We start from the raw sequence: 25,536 nt of genomic DNA, 5'->3' as shown, positions 1-25,536 counted from the left end.
CTGAGGGTAGGGAAGAGAATTAAAAGTGAAAGTCGCCCAGTCATAACTCTTTGCAATTGCAAGCCAATCTCCTCTGTCCATGGAATTCTCCAGGCAAGAATACTGGAGTGGGCAACCATTCCTTTCTCCAGGCGATCTTCCCGACCCAGGGATCAAACCCAGCAACTTTCAAACACACAATACTGAGTTGTTAGCTACAGTCACCTTGATGCACATTACATCCACAGGATTTATCATATAGCTGGAAGTTTGCACCTTTTGACCATCTTCATGCATTTCACCCATTCACCTCAACACCCTGCCTCTGACAACCATCAACTTGTTCTTTGTTTCTATGAGTTCAGTTTATTTTGTAGATTCCACACATAATTAAGATCATAAATATTTGTCTTTCTCTGTCTGACTTATTTCATTTAGCATAATGCCCTTGAGGTCCATCTATGTTGATGCAGATAACAAGGTTTGCTTTTTTCTTTATGACTGAATGAGATTCCATTTTATCTATATACTGCATTTTCTTTATTCATTCATCTGTCGATGGACACTTAGGCTATTTATATATCTTGGTTATTGTAAATAATGCTGCAGTGAACATGGTGCAAGTATTTCTTTGACATTGCTGTTTTTGTTGTCGCTAAGTCGTGTCCAACTTTTTTCGACCCCAGGAATTGCAGCAAGCCAGGCTTCCCTGTCTGTCACGTCAACAAAGTGAAGTCTCTGCTTTTTAATATGCTGTCCTTCCAAGTAGCAAGCATCTTTTAATTTCATGGCTGCAGTCACCGTCCGCAGTAATTTTGGAGCCCAAGAAAACAAAATCTGTCACTGTTTCCACTTTTTCCCCTTCTATTTGTCACGAAGTGATGGGACCAGATGCCATGATCTTAGCTTTTTGAAAATTGAGTTTTTAAGCCAGCTTTTTTACTCTCCTCTTTCACCCTCATCAAGAGGCTCTTTAGTTCCTCTTCACTTTCTGCCATTAGAATGGTATCATCTACATAATAATAATAATCAGCCTACCTTGAAGGCTTTTGAGCATTACCTTGCTAGTATGTGAAATGAGGGCAATTGTATGATAGTTTGAACATTCTTTGGCATTACCTTTCTTTGGGATTGGAATGAAGACTGACATTTTCCAGTCCTGTGGCCACTGCTGAATTTTCCAAATTTGCTGACATATTGAGTGCAGCACTTTAACAGCATCATCTTTTGACATAGTGATTTCATTTCCTTTGGATATATTCCCAGGAGTGGAAATGGTGCATTACATTATCATTCTACTTTTAATTTTTTGAAGAAGTTTCACACTATTTTCCACAGCTACTGCACCAATTTGCCTTCCCACCAATGAGTTTCCCTTTTCCCCACATCCTCACCAACACTTATTCTCTTGTATTTTTGATGATAGTCATCCTGACAGGTGTGAGGTGATACCTCATTGTGGTTTGGATTTGCATTTCCTTGATGATGAGTGATGTTGAGCATCTTTTCATGTGTCTGTTGCCCCTCTGTATGTTTTCTTTGGAAAAAATGTCTATTCAGTTCCTCTGCCCAATTTTGAAACAGATTTTTTTTTTTTTTTTTTTTTTTTTGCTGTTAAGTTGTAGTTCTTTATGCTGTGCTGCTGCTGTGTTTTCGTGTCCAACTTTTTACGACCCCATGGACTGTAGCCCACCAGGCTCCTCTGTCCGTGGAATTTTCCAGGCAAGAATGCTGGAGTGGGTTGCCATTTTCTTCTCCAGGGTATCTTCCCAACACAAGAATCGAATCAATGTCTCTTGTATTTCCTGCATTAGCAGGCAGACTCTTCACCATTAGTGCCACCAGAGATGAGTGATGAATGGACCATATTTAACACATGATTTTGTTTTTTAATTATTAAAATATTACATATACATTATTGAAAAATGAAATTTCACCTAAAGGAGAAGAGACTTGTAAGTCCCATCCCCGGGGTTCAGCTGGTAAAGAATCTGCCTGCAATGCGGGAGTCCTGGGTTCGATCCCTGTGTTGGAAAGATCCCCTGGAGAAGGGAAAGGCTACCCACTCCAGTATTCTGGCCTGGAGAATTTCATGGACTGTATAGTCCATGGGTTTGCAAAGAGTCAGACACAACTGAGCAACTTTCACTTCACTCCCCAGAAGTGACCATTATAAATGTTTCTGTGTGTATCTCTCAGGCTCTGCTTCTCTCCTCTGTCTCTCTCTCTCTCACACACAAGCAGATTTATTTATATCTATGCTGATGTCACATAAATGTGGTCTTACAGATAGGATCCTGGATGCAGACAGTTGGTCTATGTACATCCACAAAGAGAACCCTAAGGTCTCCTTGTCATCAGAGAGAGACTCTACACCCACTTTCTTAGCTGCACAGAATTCATCCATCCACGTGGACTAAAACTGATGGATCCCATCCCCATCTCCATGAACATCAGTGTTGTTGCCAATTTCCTACTATCTCAACCAGCACTGTGATGGATCTTTGAAAAATTGAGCAAGAATTTTAGTGGGGCCAACTCTGAGGATCAGCACTGCTATACAAAAATGCACTGTGGGACTTCCATGGGTCCTGCACACTGCTCTTTCAGAGGAGTGTCTGTTCACTCTTCCATCGAGGGGATCTACTGTGGCCTTTGTCACCAGGGCTGGTTGTCACCAGACTAAAACTGATCCAGCTTTCTTTTTCTGGAACCATTACTGACACTTTACCTCAGTTTCACAATCTTGATGGATTTAAAGTCCACTCGATGAGTATGATCAAGCTACTCTTTTCTGTGTGGCTTCTTTCACTTGGGATGTTCATCCATGTGGTAACATGTATCAGTACCTCATTTTTCTCATTGTGCTTAAATATACATAACATTTACCATTCAAACCATTTTAACTATGCTTTAAATTCAGTGACATTAACAACATTCACATTCTTATACAAATAGCCTCACCATCCATGTTCAGAACTTTTCCATTTTCACTAGTGAAACTCTGTAGCCATTAAGCTCTACTTTTCCTCAGCTCCTGGCAACCAACCACATTCTATGTTCTGAATTTGAATTTGACTTTTCTAGATACCACATACATGTGAAATCACATTTTTGTCTTTTTGTGACAGAGTTATTTCACTCATCATGACTTCAAGGCTCATATACATTGTAGCATGTGCTGGTATTTCCTTAGTTTTGAAGACTGAATTACATTACTTTGTGTATGTGCCACATTTAGTTTACCCATTCATTCATCAGTGGACACTTGGGTTACTTCTACCATTTGCTCTTGTGGTTAATGCTGCTCTGAATATGACTGTACCCATTATCTGTTCCAGTCCCTGCTTTCAGTCTTTTTGGTATATATCCTCATGTGAAATTGATCATACATTAATTCTGTGTTTAAGTTTATAAAGAACTACCATACTGTTTTCCACAGAAGCTGAACCATTTTACTTTATTCCTATGACAGATAATAATGCTGTGTATGAAATCTACCCCATTTTTGTTATTTTTTGGCCACACTGTGCAGCACGTGGTATCTTCGTTCCCCACCAAGGATTAAACCCACACCCCTGCACTGCAAGTGTGGAGTCTTAACCATGGGGCCACCAGGATTCACTTAACCTCTGCATCTACTCCATTTTGCTTGTCTATTTACCCACCGATGGACATCTGCATTGTTTCTACCTCTGGGCTCTTGTGAACAGTGCTGCTATCAATATACACGTGTACTGCTGTTTTCAATTCCTTGGGGTATGTATCTGAGAGCAGAGTTGTTGAACCATATGCTAATTGTACATTTATGTTGTAAACATAGGTTGTGCCTTTTCCCATTTCCACAATTTTTAAAGTTTCCAATTTCTCTACATTGCTGCTAACATTTGTTATTTTTGTTTTCTTGATTATAACCATTTTAGAATATGTGAAGGAGTTGCTGAATTGTGATTTTAACTTGCACTTTCATCATGACTAATGATATTTGACATTTTTTCTGCTTGCTGACCATTTGTATCTCTTGTGTGAAGAATGGTCTATTGAGGTCATTTATCCATTTTAAAATTGGGGGTTTGTCTTTATGTTGGCATACTCTGGATAACATTTCATCATATATTTAATGTGCAAATATTCTCTTTAATTCTATGGGCTATATTTTCACTTTCTGAATTGTATCTTTTGATGCAAACAGATTTTTAATTTTGAGGAAATCCAATTTATTTTTTCATTGCTTGTGCTTTGCTGTTCAGATCTACAAAACTGTGGCTAAATCCGAAATTATGAAGATTTATCCCCATGTTTCATTGGCGCATTTAACAGTTATCCCTTCGTATCTGTGGAGAGCTGATTCAAGGACACTTGGGCATATCAAAATCTGCATAGTATTCACATATAACCTAGGGACATCTTCCTATATGCTTTAATTCAGCCTTCAGTGAAAAGAGAAAAACATCTCAGTAGATGAAGCTGTGAGCAGTGCACTTGGCCATCTACTTTTTGTGGAAGGAGACATGGCCCGAGGTGAGAATATATACAGATTCTTAAGCAGCGACCAAGGATCTGGCTGACTGGTCAGGAAATTGGAAGAAAAGGAACCAGAAGACACAGAGTGAGGTAAAGATACATAACAAGACATGAGAATATGCATGAAATAGGAAAATGTTTCTCTTATCACTTAACACCCACTAGAAAGCATTCTCCACTTAAAAATGGCACTGAAAAACCAAGTAGACAAAGGGACTTGATCAGCTGATGTTAACTGTCCTTCATCACCACCCTAGAACCAGGACAGATACATAAACGAAGTAGACAAAGGTGGAGGTTATACTGAAAAGGACTCCTAGTTATCACCTGGCTACTGTCCCCTCCAAACGTCTAAGCAGCCAACAGAGGCAACACTGACCCCTGACCCCCCGTTACACACTATCCCTCAACCACACCACCTTCTTGGTAGTAAGCAGAATACACCAGGCCCTTTCAGTCCTTCAAGAGCAACTGATACATCCTCACAGGGATGCCTAGTCCAGGTATGGGTTTTGCCTTTCCCGTTCACAGGGCTTCAGGCAGCACCGCAGGCATGAAGTTCCACATGACATGGCACCTACGGAATCCACTGCACAGCAAAGGAGAATCAATTGATCATATCACACACTGCACCATCCAGAAGCAGCTGGCCTTAGGACAGCCCTGGAACAGCCTACTGAAGGTACAGTTGAAACACCAGCATGGAGGAAATACTTTTCAAGGATGGGTGCTATCCTTCAGGACACAGTTGTTCGTTGTTATTTTAGTCGCTAAGTTGTGTCTGATTGTTATTTCGACCCCATGGACTGTAGCCCACCAGGCTTCTCTGTCCATGGGATTTCTCAGGCAAGATTACTGGAGTGGGTTGCCATTTCCATCTCCAGGGGATCTTCACAACCCAGGAATCTAACCCGGGTCTCCTGCATTGCAGGTGCTGAGCCTCTGGGGAAGCCCTCTTCAGTACGCACAACATGCACTAAATAAGAGATCTCTATAAACTGTTATGTTCCCCTGGGAATTAAAAAAAAAATGGGCTTGGGACAAAGAGACAGAAGCAGAGTAGCCCTACTCATTACACCTATGACCTGCTGGGGTATTTCCACCTGACTTTAGGCTCTGTGAGATTACAGGTCCTGATCCCAAAGGCACTCTTGCTGGGGAAGATAGGATCCATTTGTTGTTCAGTCCCTCAGTTGTGTCCAACTGTTTGCGACCCCATGGACAGCAGCATGCTAGGCTTCCCTGTCCTTCACTATTCCCTGGAGTTTGCTCAAAGTCCTTTTCATTGAGTCAATCACACCCCCAACCATCTCCTCCTCTGAAGTACCACCAGGGAACTTCAAATTCTGTCCAGGAAAGGAGCTCCATTTCAGGAGGATAACTGACTCATCACCTGGATGAAGTAGGGCTCCATCTCCAACTTTAGATCTACACTGAGGCCAGAGCTCCCTCAGGCTGCTGCCACTACAGGCAGGCCATGTCTTCTAACAGGTAACCCTTTGCTTAGGGACTCCCATCCAACAGCATTTCCTGAGCTATAATGCAGCCCAAGTAAGTCTCTTCCTACCAAATCTTAATTACAGAAGATAAAACCTTGGAGAGTAGTAGCCTTTTCCAAACTCTTCACTTTGCATTTGCAGAAAAATGGCCATCAAAATCTCTGGGTGCTAGGATACAGGTTCCATGGCCTCTACTCCACACTGCACCACCCCCCCCCCCCCGCCCCGCCCCACCCAAAGGTACCTGAACCTGTTAAACTTATAAACCCACCAGACTGAGTGATGTGGATGCTACCAATTTGCCAGTAATTTTAAAACAATGGGAAGATGGGACTTCCCTGGCAGTTCAGTGGTTAGCACTCTGCACTACCACCCCAAGGGAGCAGGGGTCTCATTGGGAAACTAAGCTCTTACATGCTGTGTGGTAGAGCAAAAAAAAAAAAAAAAAATGGGAAGAAGGTATTTTAATCCCTAATCTTGTTGCAGAAGTTTTTCAATCTGCATAAGGGATGTTCATGAATAGTGTAAAAAGTACTAGATAAGAAAGCAAGCAGTGGGAACAAATAAACTGGGGTATACAGCAAGCCCTATTAAAGGTGATCTCAGGATTCATCTGACAGGTGTTCTAAGTCACTTCCTGACCATTCCCAGGAAATAAACTAAAGCCAAGGTTATAATGTAACTATATTTTATTTTCTCTATTCAGTTTTTGTTACAAAGGGTAACTTTTTGCCTCCTTGTCATATTATGTTATGGTGAGATCACACACTCCTACCTTTACACACACACTCCTAACCTTAGAAAACCCTGGAGATCACACACTCCTAGTCTTTACACACACACACACACACACACACACTCCTAGCCTTAAAAGAATTTTTAGACAACAATCAACCATTAATTGTGAGAAAAAAATGTGAGTGGGAAGAAGGAGCAGTGAAGATAAAAAAGAAACAAGACATTTGGGAGGAATATGCAAATACCATTAACTAGGCAAGTAGGTTTTAATAAGGGAGCCCTTTCCATTTACTTATTACAGGTTTTTAAATCTTTTAAGTGTATCTGTCTCGTTTTCCCTTTCCCATCAGACAGCTCCCAACCCACCCCCACCAACATATAGATACCACACTCTCAAACACAAAGATGCATTCAACTCATTGTTCTACATTTTCATAACACTTCAACATTTAATAGAAACTATGTACAATAATTTTTATTGTATCTTACATAAGATAGCCACTACAGAAATTTACATAGGTTAGAAGCACGATGGATGGTTTAGCAAGGCCCAGTCCTGTGGGCTATTTTCTCAGAGGCTATGGGTCAGAGTTCATTGAGGAGAGGCGCTTCGGAGTACCCAATAAGGATGAGAGGCGAGGAAAGGCTAAAATACAGGCTGCTAGACAGAGATAACCAACCACTGGGTCCCTCAACATCCCAAGACTTGGGAAACAGCATTACAAAAACCTCTCTTCACTTAGGCACAGTCTCCAGGACTCTCAATCCCAGCAGCTCTGATGGGAACCACCTACCTCTCCCCCTTGCATGGAGTGGGAAGACATCCACAGCTTGTACACACAATTGGTCCCTGCCCTCAACATTTGTTTGACTGGAGCACTCGATAACCCAAAAGAAAAACAAGGCAGTCTGGGTTGTCCTTTATAGTGAGAGATGGGTCAGAAATACTTGTTGAAAGAATGGGAAATACAAATCCTCCAAAGTCAACTGGTTCCCAGAACAAGCCATCAACTAACAGAAGGGGGTTCCGGCTTCCCATTTGCAGTAGCCACTCCACTCTGAGGCAATGGTGCAAGGGCTTTCTCAGAATTTCGAGGTCCCTGTGATCTGCACCCATCTCCAGCCATCTGCATCTGGCCCTGTTAAAACAAAGTCAGTTTGGTTACAAACTCATTCATTGTGGCCTGCAACATGAATCTGACTTATATAAAGCCCATGTATAGTAAGTAGCCAGAACAAGACAGCAGATATTTATAACTCTATGTAATTGCTCTTCCCCATACTTGACTATTCCTGACTCCTGGAGTCACAAATCATTACTGGTAGCATTCCCGAGGCTTTTTCAATGCAAAGGAAAGCTGTGGGTTGTTTCTTCCAAATGAAATAGCCATTCCCTGCTGAGGTTCCAGAACAACCAACAGATCACACAGGAAGACAGTGCTCTGGGCCTCTGTTTGAAACCAACAGCTATAGTGTAACTGCAGGTCTTCAGTCAGGGCCATGAGTGTCCCACCCAAAGCTCAAAGAAACCAAATCACACTGCTTGTGCTTAACTTTATGATGAAAACAATTCCAATACTGAACTCTCCCTTGTATCAACAATTTACCTACATTCCTTGCCTCAACCTTTCCTAGTTAACCAAATAAATTTATGTCCTGCTCTCCCAGATATGGGGACCAGGGGCTAGTAAGTGTTCTAAGGCCCATCTGGAAAACTGCAACCAGGGGCACCCTTCCAGCTAGTGATGACAACCTCAACCCCCGGGGAGCACATGCCAACCACAGCCAGCGTGGAGCTCTCTGCCTGGCTGAAGTTATTCTTCACTTGCCAAAATATCCACTGGGCCTTCAGCAATTTCTTTGACTGGATGATCTTCAAGGGTTAGTGAAGGATCAAAAAGCAAGGGTGAAGGAGGGCACTGCATACCGTCACCCACAACATCCAAATCCTAAGAAAAGAAAAAGAAAAAAGCCTATCAGCAACACCGAGGGAGCCAACAAGCTAAAGTTTGCCTACTTTTAGCAACTCACAGCAGTTCTCCCATCCTTCCCTCACCCCTCGTCTACCTTTAAACAATAACAAATGTGCATGCAACAAATGGGACAAGCTCGAGAAGTACTGATTCTTGCTGCCAAATATAAAGTGCAGACCACTATAGTAGCTTTAAAAAGAGTATTTTTTAAATAGGAAAATTCAGGGACAGAAAGTAGAATAGTAGCTACCAAGGGCTAGAGACAGGCAATGTGGGAGTTACAGTTTAATGGATACAGTCTCTGTCTCCACTGAGAAAAGTTCTGTGGAAAATTCAATGGAAACTGATCGTGGTGATGGTTGCAATATAGTTTAAATGTACTTAATACCACTGAGTAGTATGTTTTAAAATGGCAAATCTTACATTATATCTTACAATAAAAAATATTTTAAAGAAGCATATACTGGGAATTCCCTGGCAGTCCAGTGGTTAGCACTCCATGCTTTCTTTCACTGCCAAGAGTGTAGGTTCAACCTCTGGTTGGGGAACTAGACCTGTGCAGCACCCTGCCCTCTCCAAAACAGGCATATCCTTCTAAGACTAGCTGCACTCAACCTCTAAGTTCATGAGTGATGCATTTAAAATGGACAGCAGCGTAATTATAAATTAAAATGAAATACTGACTTAATAGATTGGACAGTATGAGACCACTTGATAAATATTCTAACAGCCGCAAAGCCAGCCAGTGAGTAAAAACAGGAAGAGGTACAGGGAAGAAAGAAGGAAGACAAAAAACTCAAAGTCCTTCTGAATGGCCAGGAAGTATTTTGGTTAAGTCATTATCCCCACAGAGAATAAGTCCCTGATTTTTAAACCTAACATAATCCAACTGCCCTTTAAAATACACCCACGACAACATTATATTTTACAGACTATGTTTCTTCCAATTGAACTGGCTATTCCCACAGGAGGGCTGAAGCCAACAGACCACAGGAAGACAATGCTCTCGGCTCCTGTCTGAAACCAACAGCTACAACAAACTACTGGTCTTGATTCAGGGCCTAAAGCGCTGTAAAAGCTCAGACAATGTGTCAAACTCACTTTCATGCCTCAGCTTTCTAAGCATTACTGCTAAACTCTGCTTCCCAAGAGTGAAAACTATCCAAGGGTTTAAACTGTCCTGTGTTCAAGGCACTTTACAGAGGATCTATGTCTCCAGTAATTCAGCTTCTTGAAAAAAGCGAAATTCTATGCTTTAAAAATAGGTCTTAAGAATTTGAAATCCTTTCCCTTGGTCTTGATCACCAAAATGAAGAATCATATCCTCAAGATAATTAAAGTAAAGGAAGGAATATAACTTTCAAGTCTTTGTGTGGATCACAACAAACTGGAAAATCCTTCAAGAGATGGGCATACCAGACCACCTTATCTGCCTCCTGAGAAATCTGTATGCAGATCAGGAGGCAACAGTTGGAACCAGACTGGTTCCAAACTGGGAAAGGAGTATGTCAAGGCTGTATACTGTTACCCTGCTTATTTAACTTATATGCAAAGTACATCATGAGAAATACTGGTCTGGATGAAGCACAAGCTGGAATCAAGACTGCCAGGAGAAATATCAATAAGCTCAGATATGCAGATGATACCACCCTTATGGAAGAAAGTGAAGAACTAAAGAGCCTCTTGATGAAAGTGAAAGAGAGTGAAAAAGTTGGCTTAAAACTCAACATTCAGAAAACTTAAGTTCATGGCATCCGGTCCCATCACTTCATGGCAAATAGATGGGAAACAGTGGAAACTGTGTGTGTGGGTGTGTGTTTTGTCGCTCAGTTGTGTCCGACTCTTTTGAGACCCCATGAACTGTGACTCACCATGCTCCTCTGTCCAGAGGATTCTCCAGGCAAGAATACAGGAGTGGGTTGCCATTTCCTTCTCCAATGGAAACAGTGAGAGACTTTATTTCTGGGGGCTCCAAAATCACTGCAGATGGTGACTGCAGCCATGAAATTAAAAGACACTTGCCCCTTGGAAGAAAAGTTATGAACAACCTAGACAGCATATTAAAAAGCAGAGACATTCCTTTGCCAATAAAGGTCCGTCTAGTCAAAGCTGTGGTTTTTCCAGTAGTCATGTATGGATGTGAGAGTTGGACTATAAAGAAAGCTGAGCGCCGAAGAATTGATGCTTTTCAACTGTGGTGTTGGAAAAGACTCTTGAGAGTCCCCTGGACAGCAAGGAGACCCAACCAGTCAATCCTAAAGGAAATCAGTCCTGAATATTCACTGGAAGGACTGATGCTGAAGCTGAAACTCCAATATTTTGGCCATCTGATGTGAAGAACTGACTCATCTGAAAAGACCCTGATGCTGGGAAAGACTGAAGGTGGGAGAAGGGGACGACAGAGGATGAAATGGCTGGATGGCATCAGAGACTCAATGGACATGGGTTTGAGTAAGCTCCGGGAGTTGGTGATGGACAGGGAGGCCTGGCGTGCTGCAGTCCATGGTCACAGAGTTGGACATGACTGAGCGACTGAACCGAACTGATAAAGGATGTGCTAGACTTCAAGCTGCTCAATTTAAGCAGAAACATAAGGAAAAGGATATAGCTGGCTACCTAACATCTATTTCAGATGTGTCAGAAACTTCTATACACAGAAACCAGTGTTCTCACACCTTTAAAACTATTAACTGCTGGGACTCCCTGGCAGCCCAGTGGTTAAGACTTCGTGCTTCCACTGTAGGCGGTGCAGGTTTGATCCCTGCACTGGTTTCAAGGAACTAAGATCCTGCATGCTGCAGACAGAAGGAGGGGAAAAAAAAGACTGCGAATAGTTTTATCCAATTCTTTTAGCATGCACAATGATCATGCACTTGATCCTTGCACAATGCAGTGGTTTAGGGGCAACAATGTCCAGTCAGAAATCAGTGCATAACTTCAAGGCAGCCCTTTGTGTCCACGGTTCTATACCCTCAGATTCAATCAACTGCAGATCATGAAGACCGTAAAAACTATTCACTGAAAAAAAAATCTGCATAGTAAGTGAACCCACACAAGCTCAAGCCCATGTTGTGCAAGAGTCAACTGCATAATTAACTAACGTGAAATTTAAAAGAACCCATGTAAGTAATGTGGCAAAACATTTCAAAGTCTCAAGATGACAATGGCACAGAAATTTTTCAAAGAAAAATAGATACTAAAAAAGCTTTCTTTACATATTGAATGTTGTCTGTTATGAGAATTAAAATTGGGAACAGGAACCTAAAATAAGAAAGGAAGAAAGTATCAACAGAAATGCCTAACATAAGAGGAATATGTAGAGACATACCAGAATATAGGATAGAATCCACATTTCTGATGTCAAAAATGGAACTCAAAAAACAAACACAAAAGAGAGCAAGCTCAAAGTAATAGGATTAAGGTATTAAATTATTATTTGTCAAATATTCTTAGATCAAAGGACAGAAAACAGGCAAGTATTAATGTCTGATACCTGGTCCTCCCACAAGTTACCAGAAATTATTATTAAGTTACAGAAATGATATCTAAGAAAGAACATAGGTAGACTGCTGGGTGGAATTCACATAATTAAGAAACTATTTTTTCCCAGAAGACTAGTATGTTCAGAATTTATGGGAGGACAAAAATTCTTTTATAAAACTGAATTTGAATGTGTTTCAACATTTTCTGGAGAATTTTTACCTCCAAAGAATAAAACTACTTTTTAAATGACCAATGTGGTTCATCTAAAGTACATTAATATAGACATAATAGATGATCAAGTACAAATAGCTAATTATCACTTTTAAGCCTCTAACAACAAAGGTCCCTCTTAAAAACTCATTCGATTCTTAAAAATAAAGTTACTTCTCATACATTCTTTCACATCTCAGAATCACTAACATTCTGTGTTATTATTCTCTGAAAAGCAAACAAGAATGTAATCTTCAACAAAAAGAGTCACATTTTCTCAGATCTAAATCATCAAAAGTTTGAGAGAGAACACTCTTTAAAATTAACGACAAAAACAAGTGAAAAGGGAAACAAAAGGGTCAAAACAGAAATGACTCTAGAAATTAACAATCACATGAAATAAAAATTAACAATAATCTAGTACATCTAAATAAAACACGTGCTAATTTCTACATATATACATTACTATGTGAAGGGAATCTGGCAACGTAGTACTTGATATCAGGTTGTTTTTAAAAAAGCCTACAGACAGTATACAATCAAAAAAGAGGGGAAGGAAATTTATTCAGTTCACTCTTCTTTTGGGGCCACACCACTTGGCTTGTGCGAACTTAGCTCCCCAACCAGGAAATGAACCCAGGCCACAGCAGTCAAAGCACCCAGTCCGAACCACCGGACCTCCAGGGAATTCCATGGAATCAGCTTATTGATTCACTGAATCAGTTTACTGAATCAGTACGGCTTTTTAAGATATTACCCTTTCCTGATGTATCTTTTTAGTGAGCAACACTGGAGGCCATCCAAATCCTGCTTCTACCCCTACATAAACAATACTGCAACCTTCACTAAATTTTCTATTTAGATTTGTCACTTTAAATATGCCATGGTTATATACAAGACATCTTATTTATTAAATTCAGAAGATTTATGTTCATAATAAATAATGAAAACCTTTATTCAGAAAGCTAAAGATTAAGGCAAGTGCCAAAAGAGAAGGAATGTCAATTGATCCCTAAAGTGAATGACACAGTAGGGTAGTGCTAATTAGGGAAGCAAATACAATCAGAGATGCGCTTAAGAGCTGGGACCAGTTGAGGAGCAGGCTGAAAAAAGCAATGAAGTGCATACACTTAGAAGGTTGTCACAGTAAATATTTAGAGTTCACTGATATCTGAGTCCTTTCACAAAAGAATCTTTTAATAATTATCAAAAATGAAAAACAACAGGCAGAGCTAAGTTTAGGGCTGTTTTTTAGGAGGGACACATTAATCTAAAAATGATAACCCTGACTACACAACCAAAACACTCTGCATTGCTGAATGGATATCAGAATTCATTTGTATTTGTTAAGATTCTAGTGAATTACCTTGTGAATGGGCACCAAATTTCCCAGCTACATAAATCCAATCACAAAGAGACTTTCCTCCAACTTCTCTTAGTTTATTATTTCCCTTATCAGGCCCTCAGAAAAACTTCTGTAAATTTAAACTGTCTCTAAACGAATGTTAACATACAAACACAACCATATATATCATTTCAAAAAACTGATCAGCGTTTTTCTTTTTTAAACCACAAATGACTAACCTAGTCTCACCATTAATAAATAAGGCCTTGCCTCAAGGGCCAACCAGAGCAGAGCTTCTCTAACTTACATCACTGAACTCCAGAGGTAAACTCTCAGTGGGTTGAAGCTCGGCAGCACTCAAGTACAGATCCATGGGGCCGGCTTCCAGATCGTCTGGCACAGACAGTACCTGCTCGGGCTTATACATCTGAGGAGGCAACTGGAAATGCAGTGGGCAGCAAGGATCCTCAGAAAGGCTTACAGGAACTGGTTTGTTGCAGGGTACCTCTTCAGATCCCTGGCAGCATTTGAAGAGAACCTGATTCGTGTCCTGACAAATATCTGTAGAAAAACGGTCAAGGGAAATAAAATGGATCTATCCAAGAAGGCACAAAAATGTTGTCTGCCATGTAAAATTCAAGGTCTGGACTACACAAGATTATTAGTTACATTTGATACAGAATCAAATGCAGGTAACAATTTTTAAAGTTATTTCTCAAATTTTCATTTACTAGAGTAATTCTAGCTCTACCAGTAGTATAAAGCTAGTCCCCAACCTCCATTTCAGGATCTATCCTCTAGAGTAGACACTAATCTCATTCTCTCCATGAGGGTCAAACATAAAACATTTAAAAACATAGCACTAAGTGTCAACAGTAATAATCCTAGAAATCTATACCTATGCAGAAGAAACATGTCATGGCAAAAGCAAATAGCTTGCAGAAGCCCCTACCAACTCCTTCAGAGTCAAAAGATACAATATTGTTTCTGCTATTAAGCAGATGGGCAAAAGTTGTTTTTGTTTTTTTTAAAAAAACATTTTGAACTTTGTTTCCAAAATATTTATTACATATATTTGTTTAAAAGCAGCTGGGTGTTGGGGAAAACAGAAGCTCTAGTAATATAACTAGGTATCATACTCTAGCAGGGAACACTTTGCTTTAAGAGGGCCCATGGAAAGAAGTACTCCAAGAACACTCCAGGAGCCCTAACTTCTACTATGGGTAGAAGCAGAAAGGGGCTATATTTCCAAGTTGGCAAAGTAGTGCTGTAGGATGAACGAACATTGAAATCATGATTAGATAACAAAATTTCAGAAGTCAGTCTACAAAATACATTTTTCTCAAATTTTAGCATTTCCTGATATCCTACCTACACAGCTGTTTTCCCTAAATTAATAGACAACTGTCACTTCAAATTTGGGCTTATTTTTTAAACCAGAAAGCACAATTTTCTATAAATTGATTGTACCTAATTTTCTAGAAACTAATTATGCAAGTATGGGTAATTTTTAATCCTCCAAATTTTAAGGTAATTTTTTAAAGGTAAAAAATCTAACGTACATTATAATTTTTAAGCCAAATAAAACCTCTTGAAGAAAGTTCCTTTTTTAAATCCATTCTTAGAACTTGCCAAACCCTCTAAAACAGAGTTACACAGCACTGCCACTACTAGCATTATGGCCATGGGTGTGCTGTAAAATGTTTATTAGCTGCATTCCCGGCCTCTGCCCTCTAGATGTCAGCAGCAACCCCACCAGAGCTGTGACTGACAAAAATGTCTCCACATTACCAAATGGGGGACAATGGCCCCAGCCGAGAACCACTGCTCTCAGGGTACAATATGTAGCTCACTGTAAACAAACAACTACTGAAATGAAAATCAATGCTCAAGTGAACAATAAATTGCAATCTCTGTGTGCTTAAGAAGCCCGATCTTGTTTAAATTATCAAAATCTTAAATGTTAATCCATTAAATGTTTTAATTAGAACCTTTTTCATGTAATTCAAAGGACTTTCACAAGCCTCTTATTTACTATCACAATATCCCTAAAAACCCTTTTACCCCCCTCCTCCACCCCTTTCCTTTCAGATGGGGACAACAGACAAAGAAGGGAATGGTTGACCTACAACTAGAGACTGGGTCCTTCACTTTCAGTCCAGGGCTGTCTCCATTAGACCAGAGTAAAGAGTTAACAGGTCACCAATGGCAGTCGCATCTTTCTCTGGGATAAGGACTTAAGGAAGGGTAAGTGACTTAGGCAACCATGGAGTGTAAAGGAAAAGAGCATAAAAGAGAAAAAAATACTTCCCTCTCTTTTCAAATACATTTTACGTTCAACTTCGCATTTTTAAAATATTAAAATTCTAATAAACTGAGTATAGTGCAGTAAGAAAAAGTCTAGAATACTCTTTAATATCCATAAGTTGGGGTTTTTGCCTTATAAAGTAATTCAAGGCCACTGAAGAAAACCTGAAAGTACAAGGCAGAGGGAAAAAGGGCATTCATAACCCCACCATCCAAAAATAGTCACATTTCTGTTATATTCCCTCCCAGTATTAGTTCCATGTAGTTAAAACCATACTCTACTGAATTCCATATTCTATTTGTGTCACTATCATTTTCTTGTCATTCATAAACTTTAAATATGTTTAATTCCTGAACATATTCCACACTACATTTTATCAAAATTTTCCTATTTTCCATCCCTGAAAATTTTAAGGCTGTCTCTAGTTGGAAGAATTTTATGTAAAAATATTGATATGTATTTGATTATCTTCTTAAATCCCCAGAGATGTCAAAGAACATGAACATTAAAAAAGAAAAAAAAAAAAGAATATGAATATTGTCAAACTGCTCTGTAAAAAACCTGTGTCATTTTACAGTCTCACTGGCAGTGTTTAGAAGGGCCCATTTCACTATTCCCTCACAAACTTTTGAAACTTACTATTTCATACACAGATAAGTATCAAATTTCTAGATTAGGGGACTCCCTGGTGGTCCAGTGGTTAGGACCTAGCACTTTCACTGTCAGGACCTGGGTTCAATCCTTGGTCAGGGAACTAAGATCTCAGGCTGTGGCAGTGCAGCCAAAAAGAAAAACAAAATGCAGAGATTAAAAAAACTTCCTTGTTTTCTTACTTCACTTATTTATAGTGAAGATGAATACTTTTCAACTATCAGCCACTTCTTTTAATCTGTCCGTAGATAGCCTTTGCCCAATTATGTTTTCAGTATTTATCTTTAGTTTTTAATTACTCTGTATAAAAATTTTATATACTGATATCAAGGACATAATCCTTTATCAAACACTTGTTACAATAACTAATAAACTTGTAAAGTATTTAATAAATAGAATAGAAAAAAAATCAGTTTTCCTTTCCAAAAAGAAAGTTTTCCTTCCCTTCTTACTCAAGTAAGTACATTTTACTTTCCAAATATTTGTATATTTTGCCAGGCAAATGAAACCCAGTAAGATTTATGACTTTCATATAATGAAGATTATATTTTAAAAGTGCATTAACTATGAAAGTGACTTTTCTCAATCAATGTTCATAATGTAGATGCACTTTCACAATCTAATACACAACTCAAAAAATTTTATAACCCAATTATAAACGTAAGGTGTCCCATTTGAATGAAAACTAAAATATACAACCATGGCCCTGACCACACAAAAGGATAATATTCAAAGACAGCTCACAGTTCAGAACCATCCCACGGTTTCTGGATACACAACAATTTTCTCTTATTATAGTAACTGGACTTAACATTACTATAATTTTAATGAAAAAGTTAAACCAGGGATCTCTAAATTTTAGAATCCCAGTATTAATCAACTACAAATAAGTATTAGCCCCTATCACCAATGACTGAGATATTTCTTTCTAATGAATTGACCATTACATTTCGAAGATCTGAAATGGCCAACAGACCATAGAAAGAGACTTCTTTAGGCTCCTGTTTGAAACCAACAGCTTCAGCAAACTGCTGGCCTTGATTCAGGGCCAAAAGAAAACAAAGACCTTCAATTAAGTGAACTATCACAGATCCCCACTAGCCTTCAGATTAGCCAGCAAACTCAACATAGCAAAAAAGATACGGGTAAGGCAGTGTCTGGTCATTGGAAGAGACTGATTGGAACAACGAACATCATCCACAAAGGCCAAGCACCTCTGACTGGAACGAGTAGTATGGGCCTAAAAAATGAGAAAACACATTAGTCAAAATAAATTATCTATCATTTAACAATTTATTCACCAATGCTATGCAAAAGGAAAAAAAAAATTTAAACTTCATGTCCAAATAACGAGCCAACCATAATTTGAAACACAACTCCTCCATATTACAAAAGTGTGATACACAGGCCTATTGTTTTTCAAACTACCTTTTATTTGTCTTAAATTATAGTCTTACGTTAAACCTCAAAAAATATGAGAAAAATGGAATTACTGATGTTTTGTTTAAAAATCATTTTAAACAAATTTAAAAATGATCACTTAACTTGGTTCATCAAACGTACTGACGTTCATTGTTCTTATTATTCTACTTATTTCTCTGCCTTCTAAAACAAGAGTCCCAAACTGTTAGGTGTTCTGTGCCTATTTCTGAAATGAACATTTCTGAACCAAGTAACTTAGAAATCTATGGCAATCCTTCAATATGCAGATGAAAATAAGAGTCCAGAGAAGTTCATTTATCAGAGCAGGCACAGAATTGATCAGAAGGGAACTAAAACCCACGTCCCTGGACTCCCAGGTAAGTGCCCAATATACCCCATGTCCAGTAAGTTAGATTTCAGAACAAAAATTTTGAAAGTGAGAGTTAATCACTCAGTCATGTCCAACCCTTTGTGACCCCATAGACTGTAGCCCACCAGGCTCCTCGGTCCATGGATTCTCCAGGTAATAATACTGGAGTGGGTAGCTATTTCCTTCTCCAGGAAATCTTCCCAAACCAGGGATCGAACCCAGGTCTTCCATGTTGCAGGCAGATTCTTTACTATCTGAGCCATCAGAGAAGCCCTGTAAGCCTAGTAAGTTAGAGTTTAGAACCAAAACTGTACAACAGTGCTCACCATAACTCTGTAAAAGCAAATGTATACACCTTAGAGGTATATACACAAATTACCTGTTGGGCGGCACCATCTGTGGCCAGCATTCTGCGCTCCTTCAGCTGCCTGTGTAGTAAGGCTTCCACTCCATAGCGCTGACGATACCGCCGAAGACATTTTAGACGCTTTAAGTTTTCTCGTTCTTTGGCCAGAAGTCCCTCTGGGCCAGTCAGGAGACTACTACCTGGAAAGTCAAAACAGTCAAGATGTTATCTGCCAAGCAACCAAGGATGCATCTTCAGTTTCAAAAGCAAATCCTTCTCCAGTCCAGGTAACAAAAAAGAAATAAGCCTAACTACCAAATTCACATGTTGATTAAACCCACGGCAGGTTGTTGGAACTGGCATAAAACTTGCCTAGAGCTTCATGTTCCACTTTGCGATTGTGTAAGTAACGTCGCTTCTTCTCTTTGAGCAGATGCTGAAGTCGTTTAAACTGATCAATGTACAAAGATTGCAAACGAATAAGCTTCTCACGCATAATCAGGGCCACTTCTTCTGCTGTGTAGACACCAGCATGTCTAGAATAAGACGATTCAAAAAGGATAAGAAAGCACAACAATAAGACCCAAGCTTAAAAGCAGCAAAGAGTGAAGGTTAGACTTAGGTTTGCTATTCAACAAGCAGTCAGTGCTGAGACAATCACCTTACTACATAAGAATGTTCTCACAGCATTTTACTATTGTTATTAAAAAACAAAATACCCAAGAATGGATACCAATGTATGATCTCAAAATGTGGAGAAGGAAAAATGTTTCATTATGCTCCCCAGTTATTTGCATTATATTTAAACAGGAGTAGATACAGAACACTCAAAACTTTTATTACTCTATAGTCTTGTTCCATTTAATACAGAAAAAATCACTTACCAGTAAATTAAAGTGTTAATTTAGTAGCATATATCTCAATATATTTTAACTAAAGTACAAAAGATCACAAATAATTACAACTTCTAATTTAAAAGTACACTTTTAATTGGTGGTCCAGTGGTTACGATTATGCGCTCTCACTGCTGAAAGGCCTGGATTCAATCCCTGTTCAGGCAACTAAGATCCCATAAGCCACAAAGCATAGCCAAAAATATTCTCAAAATATAGTATCCTGGAGAAACCCTTAATTGCCAAAGACCTAGATCCACATCAACTTAAGCTTTGCCACCAACTATGAATTAACAAAACTTAAAAAAAAAACCTTATTCTTAAAAAAAAAAAAGCTAGATATAGACCTTGACTTGATACTCTCGTATTTTGACCTAGTAAAAATTATTTCTATTATTTAAAAGGCAAAATATACATGAACTATATACTGATTTTAAATCCAAAAAGTATGTGCTCTTTAAAATTTAACTGTTAAATCACTGAAATACACAGAATAAAACTATTAACTTTAGGACTGAGAGCAAATAATCTCTGTCAAAAACTTTTCTTAAATATAAACAGGAGATAATACCTGTGTATAAGAAAAGTACAACTACAAAGTACTCTGAAATTATAAAAATGGCAAAATCTAAGACTCAGAAAATGTGAAAATTTTTAAAATATCTAATGTTTAAACAAGGTGATGAGGTTATTCATATTCAGGAAAATGGGGCATGTCTGCATTAATGCCTGTATCCCTAAAATACTGAGGCCTTAACCTAATTTATTAAAATGAAATTAATTTCATTGTACCCTGTCAGAAGAGAATTTAACTGGGGACTACAATTAGAATTTACAACAAATCATTTGGGGAGGCAATGAGCATTCTAACTAAGGTAAAGGCCTAGTTCATGTGACAAATGAGTCGTTTATTTAAAGATGGAGCCGCAAATATTCACAGCTAGTTATAATTTAAAAAATCATGTACTAACTCTTCTTGCTCTGATATGCACAATTATAAGTCTAGGTTTATTATTAGACCAATTTCAAAAAAGGGAATCACTTATTATATTGTGTTAAATTGTTTTTTCCCTTTGAATGTTCCTTTTAGAGGAAACTGACATCTAGCCCTTTTAACACTTATGTTTCTCATAAAATTAACTGGTATTTTGTTTCATGTAACAATCTCCTGTAAGAGCTTCCCTCCTAGCTCAGTCGGTAAAGAATCCGCCTGCAATGCAGGAGATCCAGGTTCAAATCCTGGGTTGAGAAGAATCCTGGGAAGAATTCCTGGGTTGGGAAGATCCCTGGAGAAGGAAATGGCAACCCACTCCAGTATTCGTGCCTGGAGAATTCCATGGACAGAGGAACTTGGCAGGCTACAGTCCATGGGATCGCAAGAGTTGGACATGACTTAGCAACTAAACCACCAAATCTCCTGTATGTAAGTCAGGTTAGCATAAATGTGGATCAGTGAAGACTGACCCACTCTAGATTAGTAGACACAAAGTTTCTGGACCTTCCAAACTGAGTGTTTACCACACCAAAAGACAATCACTTTGTGATCCTACAGCACGTACACCTCAAACAATCAAGTATGGCATTTCCAGAAGCACAATGTAATGTAACTATATAAATTACAACTACATCTATATCTATCTATATGTACATCTATATATATATCTATATATAATATCTATATCTACCTATCCATGGCTTAATATAAAGTTTCTACTGTGAAAATATCCTGCTAGAAACAAGCATTCCTTCTCAAACTACTTACATGGACTTTCCAAACTAGTAGTTTCTGAATAGCTCTCCATATTCAGATTACTTAAAATAGATGAAATTATTCTACTCAGAAAACAGAACCCTAAATGACTTCTTATAAACTTCAGAATCCAAGGAATGAAGATGCTATTCTAAGAATTTGTCAAACAGTCAAATCTAGAAATGCGTTACCCCTCCCACTATTTAAGAGTTCTTTGACCTAAACTGTCAGTGGGAAGTATCAAGAGACAGAAGGTAGGAAAAAACAAAAACTAAACCCAAACTATGAGACACAGAAACATTAGACTTCTGAGTGGTAATGTTCTGTAACTACAAAGCAATCGTGGGTTAAGTAAAGAGCAGAACCTTAGTAAGATATAATTAGGATGATTACTCCTGGGTTTCTAAATCAGTTTCTCTTTCTTAGGCATAAAACCAAAGGAAGCTCTTAAACACCTTTTAATTTTTCTTAAACATATAAAGGTAAACAAAATATAAATTAATCAGAACTTTGGGGGGGGGGGGAGTTGTTATTCAAATATAATCTGTTTTTTTTATTCCTGAGGTTTAAGTCAACAACAAATTCTCATCACTTTTCTCTTCTCTGATCTCCACCCATCTCTCAGCTCCTATGTCCGAGAAATCTATTTCCCCCCTGCACTTTCTCACATGTAGAATTTGATGTCCAAAAATTTTCCCAAACTACAAGACTTCTAAAAAAGCATCGAATCCTACTCTGAGGCAAGATGGTGATGAACAATGACACTTTAATATGCAGAAGCTATTACTGTTCACAAATGGCTAAGCTATCTTCAACCCTCCTAGCTTATTAATCTATTAACAGCATGCAGTACTACATTCCACATACTACCTACTAACATATTTTAAAGCCCTATGTGGAGTTACAACTTACTTTAGGGGATCTTCTTGATCACTGTCTATGCTATCAGCTTCACTGTCAGGGTCACCTCTCCATGTCTGATCCACAGTAATGGGTTCCTGCTCCCCATCACTCCAGCTGTCTTCATCTGAGGCAAGGAAGGGAGAGCAGCCATTAAGACTTCCCACCTCTGTAACTCCACCACACAAAACTAGATTACTTAACACACCAATCCAAATCTTAATATTAAAAATGCTTAATACAGAAGCACTGGCAAATAAAAATGGCTTAAGAAATATACTTCCTGAGTATAAGTACTTATAACACAAATGAGTTAACCATAGCCTCAAAAGGACAGAAAGGTCAACTCAAAATTATTCTGTTTCCTGAAATTATCTTACCTAACAAAGTATAAAAATAGCACTAATAAGAGTCACAAACTCAGGAAAGTAAACCTAAGCACACACTACTTAAAACCAAAAAGACTGGTGAACAGCAGCAGTCCTGAATTCTCCCAAACTGAGAATTTATTGTATTTTCAAGTGCCACATATGTTTAAGGCACTGAGATAAACCAAAGTTCTTTGTTAACTTTCTTGTTTTTTCATTATGAGAGAGAAGATCCTTACCCAGAATTCGGCTGGCTTCACTGCGGCTACTTTCTGGAGTCTGAGATCCCAGCTCTGTCTTAGCGTATGAGCTCAGCTGGCACAAGAGTGTTTCACCCACAGGCCCTGGATTGGTCTTTTTCATTTGCGCATGAAGTGCCAGGGCATTCCTACGAGCATGTTCAGCACAGAAGGATGCCCTAAGGAGACAAAATATTAACGTTTTATACTCATGCTCCCTCTTACAAGAGCTCAATGATTTCCACAGACAGTGATCTTTAGATCATTTTCAGGAAATTAAAATGACTCTTATCTTCATTTAGAGATTAAAAATGCTAGTGAGGCAGAATAATTTAACAGGCAAGGTCAACTCATTTGGTATTACTGAAGGGTAATGCAGGTTAACATACCCTAGTGATCTATCCATCTAAGGAAATATTCCAACTATAAAAATGTTGCTATCATTTTGCAACAAATCACACTGATCCACTTTCATCTCTCAAAATTGGTTCTGGAAAGCAATTTTACATTTTGTAACACTTCAAAATCAATCCACTGCAGGTAGTATGATGTGGGACACAATGCAGAATTATCTAGCCAAATTATTTCTGCATGGATACTTTGCTTAAATGATGAAAACTTTTCCTAGAAAAATACACATGTATACAATTTTGCACTACCTAAGATTCAAGGACAGCCAAACGAGCCATGGAACCTATGCTTAAGAATATTTTACAGGTAAAGTAAAATAGCCAAAGAGATAATAAAATGGCCCAACTAGGAGATGTCTCCTCATTTTCACCATTTTAAAAAATTTTCCAAGGATATACCCATAACTTCAATTTTACAAACACGTGACCTAAAAAACTTGGCGGCTGTTTCCAAGGCCACATCCTGCCACATCTTCCTCTCACTTAAAAGCTAAAAGTACATACGACAGGTATCTAACTCTCTCTCTCTATATATATATACACAACACACACATACCCATCTTTCTTCTCAGGCTTTGGGGCAGCACTGGGACATCTTTTTCCGTTCTTCGTCGATACATAGCTACACTGCTTGAAAGGCGCATTCTTGTCTTCAAGGATATGCTTAATGCAAAATTCTTGCCCCTCCAGACGAGGCTGCGAACATGGACGATGAGTAAACGAACAAGACAGGGGCTCCTGAGATCTGGGCACTGGGGTGATCCTCCCCCGATTGGTCGGCAAGACGTGAATCCGAATCCTGTTCATACCAAAACCTGCAGGGTCGCACAAAGATCAAACAGCCCTTACCGTTCCCGAAAAGCCCAGTAGCACAATACCCGGGCAGAGTGCGCGCGGCTTCTAAAAACGCCAGGCGGAAGTCTCGCTCCTTAAGTCCCTTCTGCCCAGGTCTACCAAGATGTTACTGAAATTGCCTCATCTCAACTTCTCTGTCCAAGCCGTCCCCTAACTCTGACCACAGCCACGTTGAAAGTATCTCAAGAGCGCGCACGGTCCCCCCACGAGGGAGAAGCAGCAAGAGGCGGAAGCGCCAGCTCCTGCCCCACGCCGCGCCGCAACGCCGCAGAGCCGCCCGCCCCACCCCTGGCCTCCGCCTCCCCGCATGCCGCCTTTGTCCCGGCCCGCCTCAAAGCTGAAGGCTGGGCCCTGCCCATCCTCGGAGGCCCGTGCAAGCGCCATTTTGTCCTAAGACTCCGAGCACCGGCTTATCTGGGTCCTGGAAGCCTAGAGGAGTAAAGCGACCCTGACGCTGGTTGAGACAGAGTAGCAGCTCGGAAAAAAACAGAAGGGGCGAAGCAGCAGCCTAACTCCAAAGGCGAAGAGCAAGCACAGCCGCCATCTTACCTCTGCCGCTGCGCCGCGCCACTCGCTTTCTGGCAGCGCCAGCCACCTCTAACCATTCTTTTCCGGGCTCCCAGTCACTGATTGGATACCGAGCCTACGACTCTGTGTCACCATTGGCTATCTATCGAGCTCAGGGGGCGGGGCGCTGGGAAAAGGCGCGGCTGGGTGGCTAGAAGAGGTGTCTGTCAGCAACTCAGCTCCAGAGAGTGAGGGGGAGGGAGCGTGGGTTGTGGGACCTCCTCGGTAGGTACGGCTCTTTCCATTTCCGATCGTGGCTGATGTCCAGGCGGATTTCATACTTGAAAGTATTCAAGTATTTACTGAGCCTGGGAAATTACACATATAAACTTTAAATTTTCAGAACCCTAAGAAGTAGAAACTATGATTTCCATTTTACAGATAAGATAATGGAGGAATAGAACGGGCCCATATCTAGTAAATAGTGCAAGGAGGTGAATTTGAACCCAGCCCTTATTCTGAGTTTCCCCAGTGGCTCAGACGGTAGAGAATCCACTTTCAGTGCAGGATACCCGGATTCTATCCCTGGGAAGATCCTCTGGAAAAGGGAAAGCCAAGCTACTTCAGTATCCTTGCATGGAGAATCCCATGGACAAGAGGAGTCTGGCGGAGAGGGGTAGCAAAGAGTGGGACACAACTGAGCGACTAACACTCATTCTTTATCCCTTGTCTTTTCCATGGAGAAGTGCATTGGACTGAGAGGGCT

The 25,536-nt window shown here is 39.6% G+C and overlaps 1 protein-coding gene and 3 non-coding genes across 7 annotated transcripts; all 4 read right to left on the bottom strand.

Moving 5' to 3' along the window:
- Positions 1-7,188: 7,188 nt before the first annotated feature.
- Positions 7,189-24,893, bottom strand: KANSL2 (KAT8 regulatory NSL complex subunit 2). 4 transcript variants are annotated; one of them, XM_061129023.1, is made up of 10 exons: positions 24,813-24,893; positions 23,965-24,223; positions 22,999-23,177; positions 22,404-22,518; positions 19,217-19,384; positions 18,882-19,044; positions 17,854-17,950; positions 14,059-14,312; positions 8,570-8,689; positions 7,189-7,879 (listed from the first exon to the last, which is right to left on the bottom strand). In XM_061129023.1, the coding sequence occupies exons 2-10, from the start codon at positions 24,213-24,215 to the stop codon at positions 7,748-7,750; spliced, it is 1,479 nt and encodes a 492-aa protein (XP_060985006.1). In that variant the 5' UTR covers positions 24,216-24,223; positions 24,813-24,893; the 3' UTR covers positions 7,189-7,747. The 4 variants fall into 4 exon arrangements, with proteins under 4 accessions (XP_060985006.1, XP_060985014.1, XP_060985033.1 ...); XM_061129031.1 differs by having other exon boundaries at positions 14,161-14,312; XM_061129040.1 differs by having other exon boundaries at positions 7,774-7,879; positions 8,517-8,689.
- Positions 8,104-8,242, bottom strand: LOC133049377 (small nucleolar RNA SNORA2/SNORA34 family). The gene has a single exon (XR_009691302.1). It is a non-coding gene; the product is annotated as a small nucleolar RNA SNORA2/SNORA34 family (small nucleolar RNA).
- LOC133049370 (small nucleolar RNA SNORA2/SNORA34 family) lies at positions 9,646-9,777 on the bottom strand. Its single transcript, XR_009691301.1, has one exon. It is a non-coding gene; the product is annotated as a small nucleolar RNA SNORA2/SNORA34 family (small nucleolar RNA).
- On the bottom strand, positions 17,627-17,762 carry LOC133049363 (small nucleolar RNA SNORA2/SNORA34 family). Its single transcript, XR_009691300.1, has one exon. It is a non-coding gene; the product is annotated as a small nucleolar RNA SNORA2/SNORA34 family (small nucleolar RNA).
- Positions 24,894-25,536: the final 643 nt, after the last annotated feature.

This window comes from Dama dama, chromosome 3 (assembly GCF_033118175.1).
Source record: "Dama dama isolate Ldn47 chromosome 3, ASM3311817v1, whole genome shotgun sequence".
NCBI lineage: Eukaryota > Metazoa > Chordata > Mammalia > Artiodactyla > Cervidae > Dama > Dama dama.
Note: the sequence above shows the minus strand (reverse complement) of the source record. Positions and strands in the feature narration are given on the sequence as shown.